At 38.2% G+C, this 21,684-nt stretch overlaps 2 protein-coding genes across 5 annotated transcripts; one reads left to right on the top strand and one right to left on the bottom strand.

The window, feature by feature from the left end:
• Window positions 1-9,853: 9,853 nt before the first annotated feature.
• LOC113728150 (uncharacterized) lies at window positions 9,854-12,776 on the bottom strand. Of its 2 annotated transcripts, XR_003457981.2 has the most exons (10): window positions 12,501-12,776; window positions 12,340-12,405; window positions 12,115-12,220; window positions 11,453-11,495; window positions 11,218-11,290; window positions 10,720-10,807; window positions 10,418-10,474; window positions 10,253-10,331; window positions 10,033-10,150; window positions 9,854-9,925 (listed from the first exon to the last, which is right to left on the bottom strand). XR_003457981.2 is itself a non-coding variant. In XM_027252680.2 (9 exons), the coding sequence occupies exons 1-9, from the start codon at window positions 12,569-12,571 to the stop codon at window positions 10,137-10,139; spliced, it is 597 nt and encodes a 198-aa protein (XP_027108481.1). In that variant the 5' UTR covers window positions 12,572-12,776; the 3' UTR covers window positions 9,854-10,136. The 2 variants fall into 2 exon arrangements, 1 of the variants encoding a protein (XP_027108481.1); XM_027252680.2 differs by having other exon boundaries at window positions 9,854-10,150.
• A 2,671-nt stretch (window positions 12,777-15,447) lies between these two features.
• On the top strand, window positions 15,448-21,259 carry LOC113728149 (uncharacterized). Of its 3 annotated transcripts, XM_072076603.1 has the most exons (4): window positions 15,448-15,715; window positions 15,836-15,868; window positions 16,648-18,711; window positions 19,241-21,259. In XM_072076603.1, the coding sequence occupies exons 2-4, from the start codon at window positions 15,848-15,850 to the stop codon at window positions 21,065-21,067; spliced, it is 3,912 nt and encodes a 1,303-aa protein (XP_071932704.1). In that variant the 5' UTR covers window positions 15,448-15,715; window positions 15,836-15,847; the 3' UTR covers window positions 21,068-21,259. The 3 variants fall into 3 exon arrangements, with proteins under 3 accessions (XP_071932704.1, XP_027108480.1, XP_071932705.1); XM_027252679.2 differs by lacking the exon at window positions 15,836-15,868; XM_072076604.1 differs by lacking the exon at window positions 15,836-15,868 and having other exon boundaries at window positions 16,631-18,711.
• The last annotated feature ends 425 nt before the right edge of the window (window positions 21,260-21,684 follow it).

Genomic DNA, 21,684 nt, shown 5'->3' with positions numbered 1-21,684 from the left:
GCATAATAGAAGTAGAGTAGATTGTTGATGTTATACCCAAAAAAAAAAAAAAAGATTCAGTTTTGTGAAATTGACCAGTAGGAGTTCAAAGTTAAGATGTTGTGGGGGATGATTTTTCTTTCTTTCTTTCTTTCTTTTTGTGGGAAATATAATAAAAGGTTGTCTAAGTTAGGTGTGAATTGGAATTGCTAAAAGAGAGAATGGTAAGACTTTTGGTATTATTAAGCAAAAATTAAACATTGTCATAACGAGTAGGTTTCAGTACAAAAATTAAACTTAAGAGTAAAGAGGGAAAAGCAGCTGGTGCAGTTGCAATTCCATTAAACTTATTTCAAACATCAACTATTCTTTAACTCCATCGACCTCGAGTCGAGCTCGAGCTGGTCGAGTCAAAATCGAGCTCGAGCTCGAGCTCAAAACATTATTTTAAGCTAGTTAGACTCGCGAGCTCGAATACATGTTAGAAAGTGAGTAATAAAGTGAGTAATGTGGACTCACCTACTTCATTTTAAGGATTTTAAACACCGGGGTATGCATATCGATTTGGTGGAAAATTTTCACATCAATTCCACAATCACTGTGTGTATGGCTTGTTCGATTTAAGGTCTGCATTGATACGCATGCAGGTTTGCAAGTTCTAATATGAGAGAACATTAAATTAGCCATCCATACCATCATGTTGTTTTGATAGGAGAATTTAAATTTGACCTCAAACTTTAAAATTTTGAGCATATGACAGAGCTATTAGTATATAAACCGTATCAATGTAGAAAAAATTAATTAGAAGAGAATCTCATGTAACATCACAAATACGCTATTTGGTGTTCGGGCAAAGTAGAAGGGGAGGAGATGCATACAAGTGCTTATAAAATTTAATACAGAGAAGTAAGTAGTGTATAAGTCACTGCCGATTTCCTTCCCACTGAAGACTAGTGATATGTCGACCATCATTAGATAGGCACAAAATGACACAAATCATGATGCTCAAAATCACAAAGTTCAAAAGTAATGTGTACGCAATGCAACATTATTCCTTTTTCTTTTTTCCCCCGTTAGTAGTTCTTCTTCTTTTGTTGTTTGCGGTATCCCTTTCTCCCCTATGTTCAGTTTACCCGGCGTCTCCTTGTTTCTCTTTCTTGGAAGGTCGGATGAAAGGGGGAAAAAGAAACAAGAAAGAAAGGGAAAAAAAAGAACCCTCTTGGCAACAAAACAAGAAGGAAGGATTAGAACATACGGGTTTTGGCTGGAATATGCCATCCAATGCGAGTCTTGACAAGCACACGTATCACCAATATAATGTACATAGAAGCCATGACAATAATGTTTAATCGATTTGAATCATGCACCACCAGAAAAGCAAGTAAATGGTTCCTACTTTCTTGCTTGTCGCTAGTGGAAAATGTGAAGAGCAAATTGCAATTTTACTTTAGGTGAATTAATTATGATTTTCGTCCGGTGGTGGTTACGGTTGAAATTTTAAAAATTGGAGATTTCAATTTCAATTCTCACTTTTCTCTCGCCACCTCTTAAATCTCGTCATTTTCCATTTTCCTGTGTAATAGTCTATAAGATATTAGATTAGAAGAAGCGTAATTTATTTGCAAGAGTAATTTGTGCCCAACAACAGCTAAACAGTTGGGTCAACACATCACATGAGACGGCCAAGGTCGAACGATCATATTCATGGGGCATTGACCTTACAAGCTTTACTTTTGCATCAATGTGTAATTGTTTATGCACAAAAAGGAAGAGATTGGTAGTGAGTGGAAAAGCCACTAGGCAGCTGCAGCAGCCACAACACTAAAACCCCTCTCTTTCCAGCCAGTCATGACTCATGTGTCACTTCTTAATATTTTGTTTATAAATTCAAGTGTTGTTCCCTCCCAAGCAACTTCAAAATATTGCATCGCGCCCTGTCTTGTTATAGTATGTACTGTGTACTAACTAATAACAACAGAAGGTCTACTACTCACACTGACATTCTCAACTCCAACAGGGACTCATATTTGATCGATTTTGCCTTTTCTTGATGATACAGTAGTGCTTGCTGATATATATATATATACACTTTACTATTGGTTCCCCGGTCCAGGGTTGGATTGGTTCAACAGCTTGGCTAGGTTTAGATGAACTCTCAATTTCGGGTTTTGACTTTCAAGATGGTTTTTCTGGGGATGGTTTAACAATAATACATGATTAAGCTTTTGTTAAGCATAAATGTTGAACCTAAACCATGTTTTGCCATGCGCTCCATCACTTAAAAGGGTTCCATGATTTACTTATTTTCCCTTAATGACTATGGGTGCGTCTGATAAAACTGAAGTCTAAAAATCTGAAATTTGAATATATTAAGTTATTGAATTGTTAAGTATTAAATCTAATACATTTGGGGAGCATATTACATTTAGTGACAAAGTGAATAACTTATCACTAAATTTTGGAAACAAGTTCAGTGCCGCTTAATTAATTCAGATGTTCAATTTTTGATTATCAAATGATTTGAATCCATTAAATTTAAGTGCTGAACTGGGTTTTCGGACAGAGCCCAAGCGAAACAATTCTGGTACTTCATACGAAACTAGACGGGGTCTTAAGTCGTCGAGTGACAGTGCCATCAAACAAATTGCGCATATAAAATTCTGTGTCGTTGGTTAATTAGCCTCTTTGCCCCTAGTTGTACTAATTTTCAAAAATTTTGAAAAAAAAAAAAAAATCTTACCCAAACTGACATTGATGATGTTCTTAAAACGGTTTAATTGAGTATGAACCCAACATTGATGATCCAACATATAGCAAATTATTTTTCTTAACAGGACCAAAATGCTTTCAGAGCAAGGTCCCCCGATAAATTTTCAGTCAGGACTTGTCAGAAGGTCCAACTAATTGCCAGAGCGATTGAAAAAAAAATACTCCATTTGTTCTTAGACAAAAATCTGAAACTTCAATTAGAATGGACCTCTCATGTCTGCTTATTCTTTAACTAATACCTGTCCAAGTCCAAGTAAAATTGCTTATCGCTGTAGTCTTTTAAATATTTTGCATGCAGCTGTCAAGATTTTGTAGACAAAAAAACCTTGAATATGGCGTCGTATATAGTAGTAAATTAATCCACTCCATCTCCATCCTAGTTGAAAATGACGAGATTAGTTTATAATTAGTGTCGACGCCAATCATGGGGAGACGGACGGACGGACGGACAGACAATGCAATGGCTGAATGCCTGAAGACAGAAGCCATTTTTAATTTGATTACACAATTAAATATCAGATGGTATTATGAGTTGTTATTGGATAGATATGTGCAAAACCTTGCCACGGGAGAGTCTTTTCCCAAATGAGAAATTAAACAACTGATTGAAAGAAACCATTGCATTCACTTCTCAACCTCCCCTAAGATACATAATTGCATCTATTATTTATCCGAACACAAATTAAAATGCAGAGAAAATACAAACCTAAATATGGGCCATTTTGGCAAACAAGTTTTTGACCAAGTTTGTTTACTATAAGTTTTTTTAACAACTTTAACCACGGTAATCTCAAAAAATTTCTTAAAAAAATTTTTCTATAACTTCTACGGTAATGTTTTAAACGAATACCAAAAAAATTCAATTGCCAAACGGGAACTATAGCGAAAATACGGGTAGTTGTGTACAAAGTGTAGGCTAATGCTGTACAAAACAATTGTCATGGCAATATTATATATACCAAAGGATAGAAAAGGTAGCAGACGGTGGTTGCGATTTGCGGGGTCTATGTAAAGATTCATCACATCCAACTTAGAGTATCATCACAATTTGTGCTTTTTGGTACCCATTCGAATCAATTCGTTTCTTTCTTCTTCAGATGATGCTCCACAAGCATTTGTGCCTCTTCTCTGTACTTGTTCCTGATGTGGTTTGTCTTTGGCTGCTTCACTTTTCTTTTTCCCCTTCTCAAAAGTTATATTTTCTTGGATTCGACAAGTTGCTTCTAGTTGAAGTAGTTTTAAAGAATGATGGATCTCGATTTCTAGCCATACGATACGAAACGAAACCTCGTAGGTGGACTTCACTGGTTTGTGTTTTGAGGTTGCGTTTCTATTCGCCGCAAGAAAATAAGCTTCGATTCATGGCCTTTCCAGTTGTATAATCCATGTACTATAACATTCATTATAAACTAATACTGTACAATATTGGTGTGTGAAAGTAAATTTAGAATTGAGTTGGTACAAAAATCATGATTACACCGAAAGTTCACCGACTTGTATCAAAATGATACTACTGTCAATCAATTTACATTATTGAGCAAAAGTCCAAATACAAAGGCCCGAGATCCTTAAGCAGATGTTCCAGGAATCTAGCGGGCTTATAGAAATGAATGTACATCACCAAACTCTTAGAATGTTACAATATTTTTTTACAAAATTGTCTTAAATAATTTACTATCCAAACACAGACTTCTTCGGTTAGCAGATTTCACTAGGGCGCCTTTATCATTAGAACGAATAACAAGCAACTTTGCCATCTTTAGTCCTTATCTTGCTTTTTTTCTTTTTATCTAACAGCCCTGCATCTTTCCAGGCTTACATGTTTTCGATTCTAAAGGTATTCGAGGGTAATTGACGATACAAGAAAAGTACATCGTATCATCATAAAATACCAGAGCAGATAACTGTAGCCAATTTGCTCCCGTGTGAATGATCCAGCGGCAGCACCTCTCACCAGTGAATCTTGGGTCACAAATTCGAGTCTCCGCTCCACTGGATTCCTCGGCGCACTTAACGTGTTCAGGCTGAGTTGGGGCGCCGGGTCCGGACCGCAGGGGATTAGTCGGGCCCCGTAAGGATTGACCCGGACATCCCTATGTCGCCAAAAAAAAAAAAAGATAACTGTAGCCAATTCAGATAAATGTAAAGCCAATATAAAAAGTTTGAGGGGTTAATAAAATTGTAGACCTTTGTGCTTAAAAAGTGTCGGGTTAATGCCAAGACATGAAGAAGACACCACCAACTCATTAGTAGTTTCATCCTTTGATGAGTTAAAAGAGTCGGCAGCAGTAACCTGCAGTACTACTAACTTCCTACTAAGGTGGAAGGAGTATTTACTTGGCAGGAAAGGCAAATAAGTGTATAGCCAATCCTGGGTGATGATATGGGAAGTGGAGCCTGTGCCAACTGCCAACTGCCAACTGCCAAGCCGAGGATCGAAGCAGTAACCAGCAAATAAAACAGATGCAGATTTGCATTTGATCCGATCAGACATAAAATCCAAATCACAACAGCAGGGTTCAAGTCAAACAGATGCAGACTTGCATTTGATCTGATCCAGATTTACATCGCAACAGCAGGGTTCAAAGTCTTGAATAGACCAAGAAATGACCCCTCTGCATTGTTTGTGCTACTTCCTAGAAGCCTTAGATGATGTATAATTCATTCGGGCCCTGCTCTTTGATTCTTGATGGATGGGAGTTGTCGGGATTGGTTTCCTTTTGTATTGTGTTTAACGTTTGCTCCATCTCCGTCCACCAAATCACACGGTACTCTATCACAGACGTGTCTAAATTCCATTGAAGTCCTGAAATTTTGACCCCTAGGGTCTGGACATGTGCCAAAGACTCATCATCATATCTACTTTCGCCCGAGCACATTTGGAATTTCGGATTTTCAGTTTGGTGATAAAGGTCATGTCAAATGTCAAAGACGATCTACTAGTGGTAGCAGGAGTAGTAAATCCACAGCATTAGATCAGGATGGAACTCGGCTCCAGTCCACAGTGCATACATACATAAAGGCTGCTTGTTGGGGGAAGAGGGGGAACAAATAGATCCCCATGCCACAGGCGTAGCGTTAGGTCATGGTGATTTGATAAAGATTATTAGATAGACAGAATAAAAAAAAAACAAGAATATGTCTTTCACATACTCATGAGGGGAATTTCACCATTTCGCTCCCTAAACATTTTCGCTAAAATCATATTTGTTCATTCGTTATGATTTATTTTAATCAATTTAGCCCTCCGAATAATCAACAAGTTTAATCACTTATTAATCAACAAATCTTTCTCGTGTCAATCACTTGTTTCAAATTTAATCACTGCACCCTCAGATAACTAGCGATCCAAACATCACTTTAGTGTGGCTGATACTGTGTAATTGTTGAAATCTTGTGGCATAGTCCGTACAGTTTTAATTCTTCAACAAAATTTGACTTTGTCAATTGACTAGACCAGGGCATTGAAAAAATGAAAACTGTGATCGATCCTCGTGAAAGAAATGCTGCAGCGCTGGCACGTCTATTATTCTATTACTGACTATTTTTGAAGCGGCTTTTGGCAAACAATTTATTACTACTAAGTACGTAGAAAGGGAAGAGCATGACTGTCTTTTCACTAGCGGTTAAGTTTCTAAAATTGCTAATGTAATTGAGCTCCTTAGATCAGCGTATTCTGAATGGATGTGCCCATTCGGCCATTTCTAAAACCACACAAAGCTTATGGCATAGCAGCAGATGCTGTCAATTAACTGTGGCTAAATTGGATTGTTAAAAGTGATGATGTTCTCAGAGTAATTAATGTCCACTCTAAGGCTGCAGCTACATTCTCTTCTCTTGGGGCATCATATCACACGCAAAGCTGCAGCACGAGTTCGGCTAGCAACTACCACAATCCAATTAGAAGAGAGCTTCTTCTTCTTGTGGCCATGGGGCAAGAAGTAACAAGAGCCCTCCTTGTAAGAAGTAATCCTGCATCAAGCCCATAACAAATCCCTGGACAAATTTTAAGGTCACACCTATTAAAGATCCCCGTACACAGGCACAAAAGCCCAAGAACTTTAATCTCAATCCCGCCCCACGGCCTCCCAAAAAGCTGAAAAATGAACAAAGAGACAGATAAAGCCAAGATCAGCATGGCATCTCAATTATACTATAGCATATCAGGTGAATCGAAAATTGCAGGTCTGACATCTAAGCTCCTCCCATGGAAAATTCGTCTGCGGTGTATCTTTCTGAACTCTAATGCGAATGTCCAAACGAGATGAACTAAACAACACTGCTACTACTACTACTACTACTACTATTGCTACTAATTTTCTTTATGCCAAGGAAAAAAATTCTAGTTCCAGTCAAAAAAGTTCCCTAATTTCGCCATTATCCCGCTTAATACTGCTCCCAGGAAAACTCCAGACCACCCACCTATCAAAATTTCCCCAACAAATCGCCAACAGGAGGTGAGAACTGGCAAAAGCTTCTTTTTTTTTTTTTTTTTTTTGTGGAAAAAGAACTAGCAAAAGCTCAAGTTGATTTATCTGCCAAAAAAAGAAAGGGGATCTTCTGCAAAATCGTAGCCATCAACATTCAAAACCAACAGCCCACCAGAAATCCACCGCATCATCAGGCTTCCTAACTTTCCAACGACTCTTCCCAGAAACGCAAATTTTGATCCGACTGGCAAAAACGAACCCTCCTCTGGAGCATAAGTCCACACAGTAATCCTTCTCCACCACCCTTGTTTTTCATTTCCTTGAGTTTCTGGGCCACCTCCGTCCTCACTCCATTCCATTCTTTCAAAGCATTAGAAGCAGTCGATGAAGACGACGTCGTTGATTCAGCACCGTCCGACGATAAGTCCAACGAGGAAAAGTCAAAGTCACAAGATTCTCCGCCGGATGACCGCACGCTACTACTCGACCCTATGCGGCTCAGCCTTCGCCGTTGCCGGCGGTCAACCTCCTTTTCTTTCTCAAGCTCAGCACCCACGAGATCACGGAAACTAATTGCCAACGCGCCGCTGAATATTTCAAAATCGGAACAGGCGCTGCTGCAAACCGAAGCGGCGATGTTGAGGACTCCGTGAAACCTACCGGAAGGACGCTGGATTTGGACCGCAGTGAACGCCGGAGTACCAATTGCGATTGCGTCGGCTGAAGAGGGGAATTTGCCGAGGCAACTACTCAGCAGAAAACGCACGGTGCCGATGAGATAATCTCTGATATAGCCGACGGCGTAGATCTCGACAGTGACGCCGGAGGTTTCGCAGGCAAGGAAGTGAGAAGAAACCCGAAACAGGAACTTATCATTCCAAGTAGGGTTTTCGGCTCCGACACGGTCGGTTCGGGTCCGGAGCTTGGCTGTGGGGTCAACCCAAGCGAGCGCGTAGGTGTGCATCCGGCGACGACTTCCGGACGGCGTCTTTAAACCTTGGGCCGAGATCAAGTTAATCTCCAGAATCTGATCCCCCTCTTGGTCCTCCCGCTCCATGGATGAATTCCTCTTTTCTCTCTCTCTATACATTGCTTGTTTCTCTCTCTACAATCGATTGGCTCGGCTGTCAGGAATTCGTCTTTACTATTTTGATTAACTTTTACTGGAAATAAATCATCTCAGAAACTCAAAACCCAAGCAAGAAGAAGGGGAGAGGGAGATCGATCGCGAGAGAGAGAGAGAGGGTTTCTAAATTTCTTGGAACGAACGAACCAGTGGCGTTTATAAAAAGACCATCGTAACCTTATAAGAATCAAGCTGGTTTTAAGCTCTTTATCTGGGCCAATTTGGTTATGGGCCAGTTTCTAGCGTATGGGAAACCGGCATGGTTAGGGCTTGGACTTGTAGCGTTCTTGGACTTCCTCCCAATTAGGTTAGGTTAGGTTAAAAAGATGAAGAGGGCCGCTGAGCTTTTATTTTTTTTTTTGGCTTTCCCTCCCTCCTTTAGCTACTAAATTAAAAAAAAGAAAGAAAAAAAAAAGAAAAGGTCTGTTCCTTCCTTCACATATATACATTGGGAGGATCAACAATTCAGCCCCTTCAATATAAATAGTGGATATGCTCGTACTCCAATACACATTATTGTTTTTCTTCTATGTACAGTAAATCTCAACTAATAAGTACGAGTGTATTTGGGTAGAAAGAATATTTAAAAAAAAAAAATATTATTGTAGCATTGTTTTTGTAGCATTTGTGGGAGGCACAGGCAAAACACATCCCCAGGGATCCTTTTTCTTTTTGGCGGCTTCTCGCAGCTGCTGCATCCTGAATTCTTCAATTCCATAGCTAAATTTCGCCACTTAAACCTTGCCAACGAATGTTACACACTTTTCCTGCTTGGCTTTCTGCAAAATCATACTTCCAACTTTCTTGGAATCTCTACAAATCGAATAAGACTTGCTCGCTCTCCCACAGAGGTTCACCTGATGCGGGCAGTACTTGTCCCATGCAACAATAGAGACATTCAGCGTTCCAACCACGGACGAGTCTTTGAGAATCGGGATACCGGCCGACGCTTTTAATTCGTAGGTCTCCTTTACTCGTAGTTCAGCCTCTGCTCCATCATCATCATCATCATCATCATCCGTATCAATGTAATAATCGACGATGTCCTCAAGGTCATCATGGTTTTCTTCCGTCATCAGGCTTCAGATTTCATATTTCAATTTTATCAAATCACGGCCTCTGAAAAATATGTAGATGCCGCCATGCTCTGGAGCAGGAAGTACGAAGCAGAGACTTCGCAGAGCTCCGCCATCAAACGTTCTTTGGTTGTGGTCTCTCCCCAGAGCGTAACGTCTACCCCGCCGCCAATAAAATGCTTTAGGTAATATTTAGCGGATCCCATCGTCTACTTTCTCTGGTAATAACTGAAAGATGGATCCCCTTAGTTAGTGTCAGTTTCTTTTATCTTTCCAGAGTCATGCATTCTATCGGAATTGACTTCATGAAAATCTCAACCCAAGGATGTACTAAAATTCACTTCTTCGATGGCTCAGAAGAAGAGAACGCCTTTTCATTAGCTTGCTTACTGTTCAACCTTCAAACACACTTGGCAACATCTAGTATGGTATTTAAGCTATAGAAGCTACGTTATTGTTAACATCACCGTAGCTGTTCTTCAAGCTCGCTCCTCAAATATCCTTGCATCACTGATATAAAATTTGTTTTGCGAGTACATGGAAACCTAAAAACAACATTTCAAAAGTAAATTAAGCAACATAAAAGGAGAAACATTTACAAAAGTTCTGACAGGCGACATAAATAACTCGGATCAGCCACAAACAGGACCACCTCAGAGAGAGATTACAGAATGACTTCAACAGAACCTTGCCCCAATGCCATCGACGAGAAACTCCACATTCTGGGAGCAAGTTCCTATTAACTCAACTGTTGCATCAAATTCGTGGAGCTGCATTGCCATTCAACAGATTCAAATATTAGGACGGAAGGCAATCACAAAAAACAAATTATAATTAGCCTGGGACTAATTTCAGCATTATAATTAGCTTACCTCCACCAATTGTAGCTTCAGGCAGCCGTTCAATGGAGTACTTGTGCTGTGTAATATACATGATCGGAACACCAGGGACCTACTTGTAAACCAAATCCATCAGTCACATTCCAATTATTAAATGTACAAAAATGAATTGAAATTGAATGATCAGGCGTATCACACCTTTCGTATCCTTCGCTTTAAATCTCGATCACATGTTGCAACAATGTAACACTTGTGCTGTTATTAAGAGAATTTATAACCAGGAACAATGAGAAATAAGCCAACAGCTTAATCGCCAGATTATGCACAATATTCCACTTACACGAAGTACATATCAGACAGCATGACCATTTTGGAGATAAATCTATGCTTAGGAAGTTATTCATTGTGCGACAAAATTTTTTTGAGGAAATTAAAAAAAAAAAATCAGACTATTCTTACTTGGGAAGCATGACAAAATGCAACATATATCCAGAAGATACCTGGGTGACCCTGTCTACGATGCAATCATCAGCATAGGTTCCTTTATGTGTACATGGCAGCCTTTCAAATCGAGGATCCTTAGCAATTCTGGTTAAAGGGAAAAGGAAAAAAGAACAGGTGCTGAAGTATGAAAATCTAATTATGCATAAAACAAGCAGGAATCTCAAAGTGAGCATATCTTACTTAGAAAGTTTGCATACTCTTCTGTTACCTTTACAAAATCAGCAAGGACCTAATTATTACCCTTACTGTAGTGGCAAACAGACTATCGGGACTATACAACTTGCATTAAACCAGATTACACAAAATAAATGGTATTATTCATTTAAGACTTCCTTTCGTGAAAACCATATAAGTTGTACTACTATCTATGACGTTCTTGCCCAAAAACATATGTAATGACTTTTTGTTCCCTTTCAGCCTATTCAAACAACAAAAGAACAGAGAAAGTTATCAGAACGTAAGTCCAGTAAAAACTAAAAAGGGAAGAACTATACCTTAAAGCGACCCGATATTTTTGACCCAATTTCTCAAGCTCAGCCATTACACAGTCTGTGACACAAGGAGTACCTGTACAAAGGTAAACAAGTAAAATCATAAGCAGGATGAGTTGTGGCTAGTAATTGATACAACATATGGCATAAGAGAGCAGTCATAGATGTGCAGCACAGATCCAACCAACTTAATAAAACGACAAAATGGCTGAAGCGGCAGTAATTTACTTCGACTTACATTTTGCATACAAGCAATCCATCATTCCTTTCTGCAAATCCAACTACAAACAAAGTTTCAAAACATAGACAAAAGTCAGTATCCTACTTGATATGTCGTCAAAAAAAGGAGATGATCATATCTCTTCTGATATGACAAAATAAAGCCAGAAAAAGTAATCATCTTGATATGTCGTCAAAAAAGGGAGATGATCGTATCTCTTCTGATATGACAAAATAAAGCCAGAAAGAGTAATCATCTTCCAATAAGAATGAAAACCAAAGATTGTGGATCAAAATGTGGCAGAAAATTGACCTATTTCTAAAGACAAATTTTGAAACGTCTGCTACACATTGTGCCGATTTAGCAACCAATTATGACTAGTATAGAAGGTCTCAAGGAGAGAAGAGAATAAGGTTCCACAACAACCAGCTACTTGAGTTTCATCTATCTGATTCAACCACATCCTAATGATGATAACTTTCCAAAGGTTAGAAACGGGAAGGAAGAAGTAGGCATGGGGCTGGGGACAATTAGAATTAAACTCCATTCTAAGACTAGGAAGAAGAAAAAGCCTTACTCACTAGTCTGTGTCTGATCATTCAAAAAACCATGAGAAAAAAGGGTAGACAAGTTCAGAAGGATAAATGAAAACACCAAGCAACTAATTTACAAGAGCACACCTTATTTTGAATAGAGAAGTTGATAAAGTTAGTATCAACCAATATCATATATGGCGGACCCAAAGCAGTATTGTGCTTGAAGAAGAGTGCAGACGATACATTTGGCCTGAAATCAGTTAGGAGGGAAAAAAGACAAAAGGCACAGAATTTTGTGAATAAAACACTTCACGAGTTACAGACAAATTCATGTAGAACAGTACAAGAATACAGTGATTAGTAACATACACGTTTCTAGGGAGCTTCTCTTTAGTTAAATCTTTTTTGTTAGGATTCAAAACCTCCTCTTTATGCCTGAAAGTACCCCAAGGGAAAAAAAATCAACACAATGAAGAGTGTATAAATTAATGAACTAACAGGTGGGAACAAGAAGAGAAGAGGGGCCATACTGTTTAATGGCTTTGGAAGTGACCATTTTCTTCATTACTGCGAATTTAGGAGCTTTTTTGGCTTTACCCATTGTGCTTTCGATCGGGGATTGATTGTACAAGGGAACTATTAAGTAGCAGAGGATGTATGGAATCCAAATTCTTCACCTACGGAACCTGGAAATTAACTAAAACCCTTCCAATATTTGACAATTTTAGGCCGGTGAAGATGAAGACCGCTCCTCTGCCACATTCAGAAAGAGGCGGTCGCGCCGCGTTGGGAATATATTACTCCATACCAGTTGCGTAATCGGGGTTCCCATGATAGGCTCTTGTGGGCTTATTAGCGGCCCGTATGATACAGTATGCCTCTTGACAGGCTCCTTGTCCGTCACATGGGCCTAGTGTGTGTAGGAAACTAGGAATATAAGATTTGGTGAAAGAAAAAATGTTCAAATCAAAACAGCATATTTTATAAAATAATTTTTTTCGTTCCTCACTTTTAAAAAAGTATAATTTTATATCTCTTATAAATTTTCATTTATTAAATTTGATCCCTACCTAAATTTTAAACTAGTTTTTTTTTTGTCAAAATCCACTATGTGCCTAATATGTGATCATTTTTTAGGGGCAAATTTCTCAAATCAAATTATACATAATTCGATTCATAATTCTTCACATTTTTCACAAAATGAATTTTTTATCCTTCACATTTCATGAAATGAATTTTTCATTCTTCATTAGGCATGTGTACGAATAGCATTTTTTAAACCCATGTATATATTTATTTAATTTCACTTGAACAGTACAAATAGTATATAATATATATATATATATATATATATATATATATATATATATATTTTAGTGTAACCTGAAACCTTTCACTTACACTATCTCTTCCGTACCACCCAACCAGTTTGTTTAAATGAAATCAAATAGAGATATGTTACATGCTATTTGTATTATTCAGGTGAAATCAAATAGACATTTATTTGGATTTTCATAAAATGAGAAAAAACATATTCACACGCATGACACAAAATAAAATTTTCATTCCTCATTAATCATGTGTACGAGTAATTTTTTTTTCTAAACTCATGTATATATCTATTTGATTTCACCTGAATAGTATGAATAACATATAATATACCTCTATTTAATTCACCTACAACTACAATTAACTTGTTCAAGTGAAATCAAATAGAGATATATTACTTGTTATTATAATGTTCAAATGAAACCAAAAAACCATGTATATGGATTTTCAAAAACAAGAAAAAGCTATTTGTACACATGATCAATAAGAAATGAAATTTTTTATTTTGTAAAATATGAGGGATAACAAAATTCATTTTGTGAAATGCAACGGACAAAAAAATTTCATTTTTTGAAATGTGAGGGATTATTGATCAAATTATGTAAATGTAATTTGATAATTTTGCCCCTTTAAAAATGATCACGTGCATGGCACATGGTGAATTTCGGCAAAAAAACTAGTCAAAAACCTAAATATAAATCAAATTTGATTGATGTGAATTTGTAAGAGACGTAAAATTATACTTTTAAAAGCGAGAAAAATAAGGTAGTTTTATAAAATATGAGGGATGTTTTGAATGATTTTTTCTTAATGAAATGTCATTTTGCACAAAATATTCCATGCAACATAGGCAAATGTTCTTCAAATGATACTGCAAGAAAAATTTGTCACAAAACTAGAGTGTTCGTGGATTATCCCTACTTAAAGTCACCGCATTGGCGACTATGTAAAAATTCTGTCAGTCGCCAAAACTAAGTTTTTTTTTTTTTTTTTAAAGAATTTGTGGCGACGCCAACAAAACAAATTTTTTTTCACAGTCAGGCTATTGACAGCCTTCAATTCTGTTACTTTTTCTCATTCTTTCCACCAATTCTATTGAATTTATTATATTTGTACGGGTTCGAAATGTTACATGGATACCACAAGTGCCTCAGCCACTAGATTACTTGTTTCGGACTAAGAAAAATTCACCACAGTTTCCATCAATGGCAACTGGCTAACTTTTGAAGTACTAAATTTAGACAATTCTTATACATTTAAATGTCCCGACTTAAAATATCACAAACTTTTCATTCATATATGTTAGACAACTTTAATTAGACATTAATTACTAAACTCTTACAAATAATAGCCATAATTATCTAAAATAAAATTACTTACACAAAATATTAGTCCATGCACGTCCTTTGGTCCTATTTTTATTTACAAATATTAAGTCTTCAACTGAGATGACAAATTACATGCAAAAGCAAAAAATTCGAGAAGACATGTATTCTTGTCTTAACCATCCGCGAGCGGATTCAAAGGGATCTATCCATGAATTTATATCATGGATCTGACTCATGAATAATTCAATCTAGTCGTCCGTTAAAAAAATATATATATATTTTCCCCCAGGAAAAATAATATGAGTCTATACTTCGATAATCTGGGTCGAAGCATCTATTAAAAAAAAAATTCTGATAAAATCTGTGTCACTATAAAATAAAGTTGTGTTTGGATTGCATTTTCCGTCATTTTTCATGGAAAAATTACTGTAGCGATTTGATATATGTGAGAGAAAAAGGTGATAGAGAAATATAATCACGGAAAACGATAATATTTTTCGACGGAAACAAGCAATCCAGTTTATTTGGATTGTTTCATATTTCTCCAATTTTATTTGCTTACATCATCTTTACAATTTTCAATACACCTTTTTATCTTCCCAATATCTTTTTATCTCACATACATCACATTACAAAAAATGCTACAGTAAAAATATCTCAAATAATCCCAAATAACTTACAATCCAAACAGAGCTAATTTCCTATGTGAGTGAGGGTCAACCTCAGGTGCATTACCAAGCTGATCTAAGCTCTCCCACATCCGATCATTACTCCTGTCCCTTGACCATGTATCCATTAAAACACGTGGCAGCGAAACATCCCGAAGTTCCGACAAAGCCAACCGTTGAGGAAACGCGCGAAACATCTCGAAAGCCGTAGAATTAGTTTTTCAAGTCTTTAACTAAATCGTTGGGACTATAAATACTAGTGGAATTGAAAGACACTATCCACTCGGAAGGCTAAACTGATAAGGGTTAATCAAGAGATCTCCGCTCTCTAAGCTTTAATTATCGTTTCTTATTGGGTTGGTGGATCGATCTGCTCCCTTTGGAGAGAGTCTTTTTCTTCGGTATTTTCGTCTGAAAATTGTAAGCGTCATTTCCAAAGCCTCTCTTAGTATGTGAAATGCATCTTGTTTGAATTTGGTAGTTTCTGGTAGTGGGTTCTAGTTATTGATATTTCCCTGTTCTTGGTTGGCATTGAAATAGGCTTCTGCAGAAATGCTTGTGAATCCATTGCTGGTATAAGCAAATTCTTTACCTGCTGCGTTGCTTTTGTAAAGCAATGACGTTTGGCCGCACGGGGCGCTGCGGTTGTTTTCAGTCTAGAACTTTCTGAACCCGATTATTTTCTTTTCAAGTTTAAAATCTTTTGTCACCTGGATTTTTTTTTCTGGTGTTTTTACTTTAGTTCATCTAGCTCTAGATTAATTTTCACGTTCTTGGTGATCAGCATTAAGTAGGGAACAAAGAATACTAGTTGCAGACCTGTGATTAGTGGTATCAAATTTAGTATGTTTTGTTACATGAAGCATTTAACGTTGATCTTACTTGGATTACAACGTCTTATTGTTTGCTGATGGAAGTGGCATTCTCCATTATTTTAGATATGGCCTCTACTACACCTAATTAAACCCTTTTAGACCAGAGAAGATTTACAGTTCACAGCTTGCTATTGACGGAACGCAGACTTTCAAGATACGGTTGTTGTACTCATATCTTGAATTATGTAGTCACCGTATGTTCACTAAATACTTGACAGAGGGATGAAGTAACTGATTATTACAGAACAGGATATTTTATTATTTCTGCTTGACTTGATTGATGCTTTAAGCAGTGGCTTTACCTCTGAGGCCTTGCAACTTTATTTTTCAGTTTTTTAAGGAGTAAACACGGATCTTGTTTCATTTTAAGTTGCGTCAGTTGATATGTAATGGCGTTGTCTTACATTTCTTTTCTGCAAGCACTTTCTGTTTTTGCTTCTTCTTCTTGATTCCAGATTAGTGCTGCCATCCTTGTAGGGTTTATTGGCCAAATGCATTATTTGCAACCAAATCTGGTTGTTCATTCTGGGATTAAGAGATTTCGGAACTAGGCGACCAGGTTGTTTTTCTTGGATAAGTATGTATTCTGATTATCCGTTCATGGACTGTTACCCTCATCAGACGAATCAAATGCCGTCTCCACCCCATCACAGTCATCATCATCACCCAAGATTTGAGCCTATTCCTGGTCACATGAAAGCAGATTTTGAAATTTGTCCTCCACACTATCAATCTTGGCTTTCTGGGGGAAACTATGCCTACCCATATCCTGCACAATGTCATAGCTGCTGTGACCATAACTACTTTCCAGCCTACTGTGCTCTGAGGCCTCCTTATGCCCATGCTCCACCTCTTTACTGCCATGGCAATTATACTATACCTCCAGCGTCCTATCCTGCTCACTACATTCCTCCTCCTAATAATACAATGGAACCACCACGTTATAAGTACCATAGTGAGATGCATGGAGAGAGTCGTTGCTGTGGTTGTCCAAATCATACACACAATTCAACACCAGGAAAGAATGTCAAGATTGAGGAAGAAGATCCTGATATAGAAAAGAAGGCAAATAATGCCGTGGTTCCTTTTGACTTGAAGAGTTATCCATATCCAGTTATGTGGATTCCACCAAGTTATATGATGAATGAAGCAATTAATAAGGCAAATGAAGCACAACCTGAAGTGAAGGAAAAGTATTCTGGTGTTGCTAGAGCTGATGAGTCATCAAAACCTTCAGGACAGCAGCAAAAGTGGCTAAATGGATGGTTCCCTTTTGACATGGAAAACTCTAACTTGGCAAAGCAAGGCAATGACTCAACCTGGAAGCAACAACATCAAGATGAAAGTAAGCGTCAATTGTCTTTTCCTTTATTCTGGATGCCTTGGAGTCCGGAAGAAATGAAAAAGAAGGACAGTGGCAAAACCAATTTTGGTGAAGAATCTGCAGAGGGAGTATCTCCCCAGTTGGAGGTCACTCCAGTGATGATTCCTGATGCTGATGAGAAGGCAAGTAAACCGGATGTCACTAAGGAAATTCATAATCGCGAATGCTCGAAAGCTCCAGAGAAAAACGGTGGTCAAAAGACGGTTCCAGTCAAGTCAGCAGAACCTACTAAGGAAAAGAAAAACCTGGAAAACAATAAGGAGAAAGTAAAAAGTTCATTGGCAAAAAATCTGAATGTTATTGATGAAAGAATATCGTCTCAAACTTCTCCTACAAGCCAGTCATCTTCTCCAATGAAGTCATCAAAATTACCTCCTATTTGTCTGAGAGTCGATCCTTTGCGTAAGAAGAATAAAAATAATGGAGGTTCAGGGTCCCCTAGTCCTCCTGGTGACGAAGGGAAATTGCGCAAGTTGTCTAAGGACAGCTCTCAGCTACCTAGCTCATCCACTACGAAGGAAAGTACTGAGAAAGACATGACAGTGGGAAAGAGTATGCCAGAAACAGCCAAGAATCTGGAGCAAAGTAAGCAGAGAGTGAAAATGATTGAAGTAACTGACAGACAAAACAGACAAGAGCCGGCTGAATATTTGAGCATTTCTGGTCCTCATGGGAGAAGTTTGTCAGCTAATTCCCATGATGCAGAACTGGTACACCAAACCAATGATAATTCTGAAGAACTATTCCCTGATGTGGCTGCCAGTGAGGTGGATTTGAAGAGTTCAGCTGAGAGCAAAAATGATCGAGGAGCAGTACAGGTTAAATCATTTGATTCCATATGTCAGTCCGATGAGGATAAAGAAAACTCCAAGGTGCATGAGAGTTCTGCTGACGAACCAAAGGGGTTTGCAAAAATTAGGTTGTCAGAAGTTGAAGCAGCTCTTATTATACAGTCAGCTTATCGTGGGTATGAAGTGCGTAGACGGGAACCATTAAAAAAGTTGAAACAAATTGCCAATATCAAGGAGGAGGTTTTTACTTTGAACAATCGCATAAAGGCCTTGGAGTCGTGTTCTGATACTGGGGAAAATGACAAGTTGAGAACCATGCTTGGAGAGACTATAATGAACCTTCTGCTAAAGCTAGATGCAATTCAGGTAAGCATAAAAACTGTGCAAGTTATATATTAATAGGTTTACAACATTTGCTTGCTGTGCAATTTATATCGAGTTTTCTGTCTAAATGTCATTTTGTGACGTCTTGGACATTTTCCAGAAATGTCTATATGTTGAAGTTTCATTGACATTTTCTTAAGGTATTGGTGCTGATTTTTATTCGTAATGCAACATGTTTTGCACAAGTATAAAGGGGCCCATGCCGCCTTAAGCTGGTACAGAAGGGGTGAGGCAAATCCTTGATAAGATAATAAGCTTTATGGTTACATAAGCACTGTCATTGGATATGTGTGTCAAGAAATGTATGCTGACATGATTGCTTTGTGAAAAGTTGTAGGAGTAAGTGAACGAGTCTAGATTGTTTGGTTAGGTAATTTTTAGTTCTCCTTGGAGATTCATCCATTTCACACCATTTTACCTTGCTACTCACACCTTGTTTCCTGGTTGTTCATTAGTCGTTAATGTGGTTGAATTTTGTAAATCAGTAACTCACTTAATCTTTCTATTTCAGGGCTTGCACCCAAGCATTAGAGATGTTAGGAAATCAGTGGTGCGAGAACTTGTGAGCCTACAGGAGAAGCTTGATCATGTAAGCCTCGAGAGATCTGAAAGTGCACATAAGCTAAGTTCAAGTGCTCAGCCTTATGAAGATATGCAATTAATTGATAATCGATGCTTCCAAGAAGGAGAAGAAGCAGAAAAAGCTTTCCTCGAAAGTAGTCTATCCAAAGCTGAAGATGTGCATGAGATTTATCCAGAAGAGCTCTGTAAAGGTGTGGCCCCTCCAGTGCTGGACATTGCATCCGACACTAGAAATTTGGAGATCCCAGAGACGGTAATGAATAAGGAGGATTTGAACAATGGTGCGCAGGTACCCATTACAGATTTATTAAAGATTGATACAACACAAAAAAGTGAAGCAGGATGCCTACCAGACAATAGGGCTAGAGATGATTCGCTGAATCTGGTATGCAATGACGGTGAAAGACGGTCCTCTGAGTTTCAACCTCAACCTTTTTCCGAAGAGGTGAACCATCCTTGGGTTGGAGGAGGAGGAGCCTTCGTGACAGATGAGGTTCCCAATATCAAGCAACTAGCAGAGTTGCCGAAAGGAGTACTCGAGTCTGATTCTAAGTCACAAGACGATAGTCTTCTGCTGTCCGAAGCAGTGGATGACAAAGCTCTGCAAGATGGAGAGGTAATGGAGGATAATTTACGTGTAAAGGAGTTAACAGAGTTGCCACAAGCAGTGCCTGATGATGACGTTGACAAGTCCCGAAAGCACGTGATTCTTGACAAGGAGGATGACAAATTCGTGAAAGATGACGTGACCAGGGATATTAATGCAGAGGTGCCTGATGATGAGGTTCTAAATATGGATCAAGCAGAGCGGTGGCAGCAGCCTGTGGTCAAGAAGACAGTCACTTCCAAATCTAATGTAACTTTGGCATGTCATGAAAATCTGGCCAACAACATGGAGCTCTGTAAGAAGGTGGATTTGAAATCACAGGAATTTTCAGTGCAAGCTCTAGAAGAGGACAAGGGCTGTGTTTCTGAACTGGGGGATATCTCTGAGATGCATGATCAAGTTGTATTAGAGATGGATGCCAATGTTTTAGGTAGTTACATGAATGACTTGCATATATGCTCTGCAGAGGTGGAAAGGGAAGAGCTCACTGCTTCAACTAAACCTGTAGAAGTTTATAAAGCTGAGGAAGAGGTTCTGCAGGAGCTTGCTACCATGGAAACTGAAGCTGAAACTGAAAATGAGTCTTCAAAGGAAAATGGGGTTGCTGAAAACTACTACTCTTCAAGTTGCGAAGCTGCAATAGTTGTAGCTCAAGTGTGTGATGCTCCTAAGGTATTTACCAAATCATGGAATGATGCAAGTACTGAACAGAAGCTGCTAGATGAGAGAATTGGTATGGAGGCATCTGGATTAGGTACGGTAGATAACAAATTCTTTGCGCAGGATTGTGACTCTGCTGCTTTGGAACAAGATCTTGTGGATCAGATGATGTCTGTTCCACCGGATGCAAAGGAAACAGAGGCAGGAGAGGTTCTTCCATCATCGCCAACTGCCAGCCAGATTTCTCTTGGGAGTAATGCATCCACAGAACATGATAGAAAGCTGGTTGAAGAAAATGACAAGCTGCGGGAGATGATGCAGAAACTAATTGAAGCAGGACAACAGCAATTGACTGCAATTTCCAACCTTTCTGGAAGAGTCAAAGATCTGGAGAAGAAATTGTCTAGGAAAAAGAAATGGAAGATGAGACGACATGGTACAACTCGATATACATCTGGACCATCTGGACCGTCTTGTTTGAAACCATAAAATGATCCTTTGAATGAGAAAGCTGTCCCGCTTGCAATGTAGATGTGGTTCATGCGAAGTCAGTAGAGTGGCAATTACTGTATTTGAATTCTGTGTAAAGTTCATATATCAAGTACAACAAAGCCGGCGTTTTGCTTTTTCTACTAATCTTGAAGTCTATACTATGATACCACCCAATTCCCTGGTCTTGAAGTTTTCAGGTTCTCTTAGTAGCAAGTTTTTTCCAAGGTCAATTCTAGTTCTAATTCACACACACAATAGAAATCGAATTGTAATTTTACTTGCAATTTCTACCGCCATGGGAAACAGAAACACCTTAAGAAACAAATTAGTAACTCAGCGCATTGGGGCTGGTTTAAGGAGGAGGAAGATTCTGGGATAATATTCTTTAAGCTCATGGTTGAAGAAAAAAAATATTATCCAATTTGGCATGCAGTTGCCTTAAGTTCCTCATATCAAATTTAATTAAAGTAACAAAGACAACGGATAAGATCTGAAAGCTGAAATAAATTGCTTATGAAGCAATGAAATTGCGTATTGAAATGTCTGTAAATAACCATCTTCCATTCCTTCACATACTGAACCTCAAAATCAAAGGACAATATCAGCAAGATACT

The sequence above is a fragment of the Coffea arabica genome, chromosome 2c, assembly GCF_036785885.1.
Source record: "Coffea arabica cultivar ET-39 chromosome 2c, Coffea Arabica ET-39 HiFi, whole genome shotgun sequence".
In the NCBI taxonomy this organism is placed as follows: Eukaryota; Viridiplantae; Streptophyta; class Magnoliopsida; order Gentianales; family Rubiaceae; genus Coffea; species Coffea arabica.
Note: the sequence above shows the minus strand (reverse complement) of the source record. Positions and strands in the feature narration are given on the sequence as shown.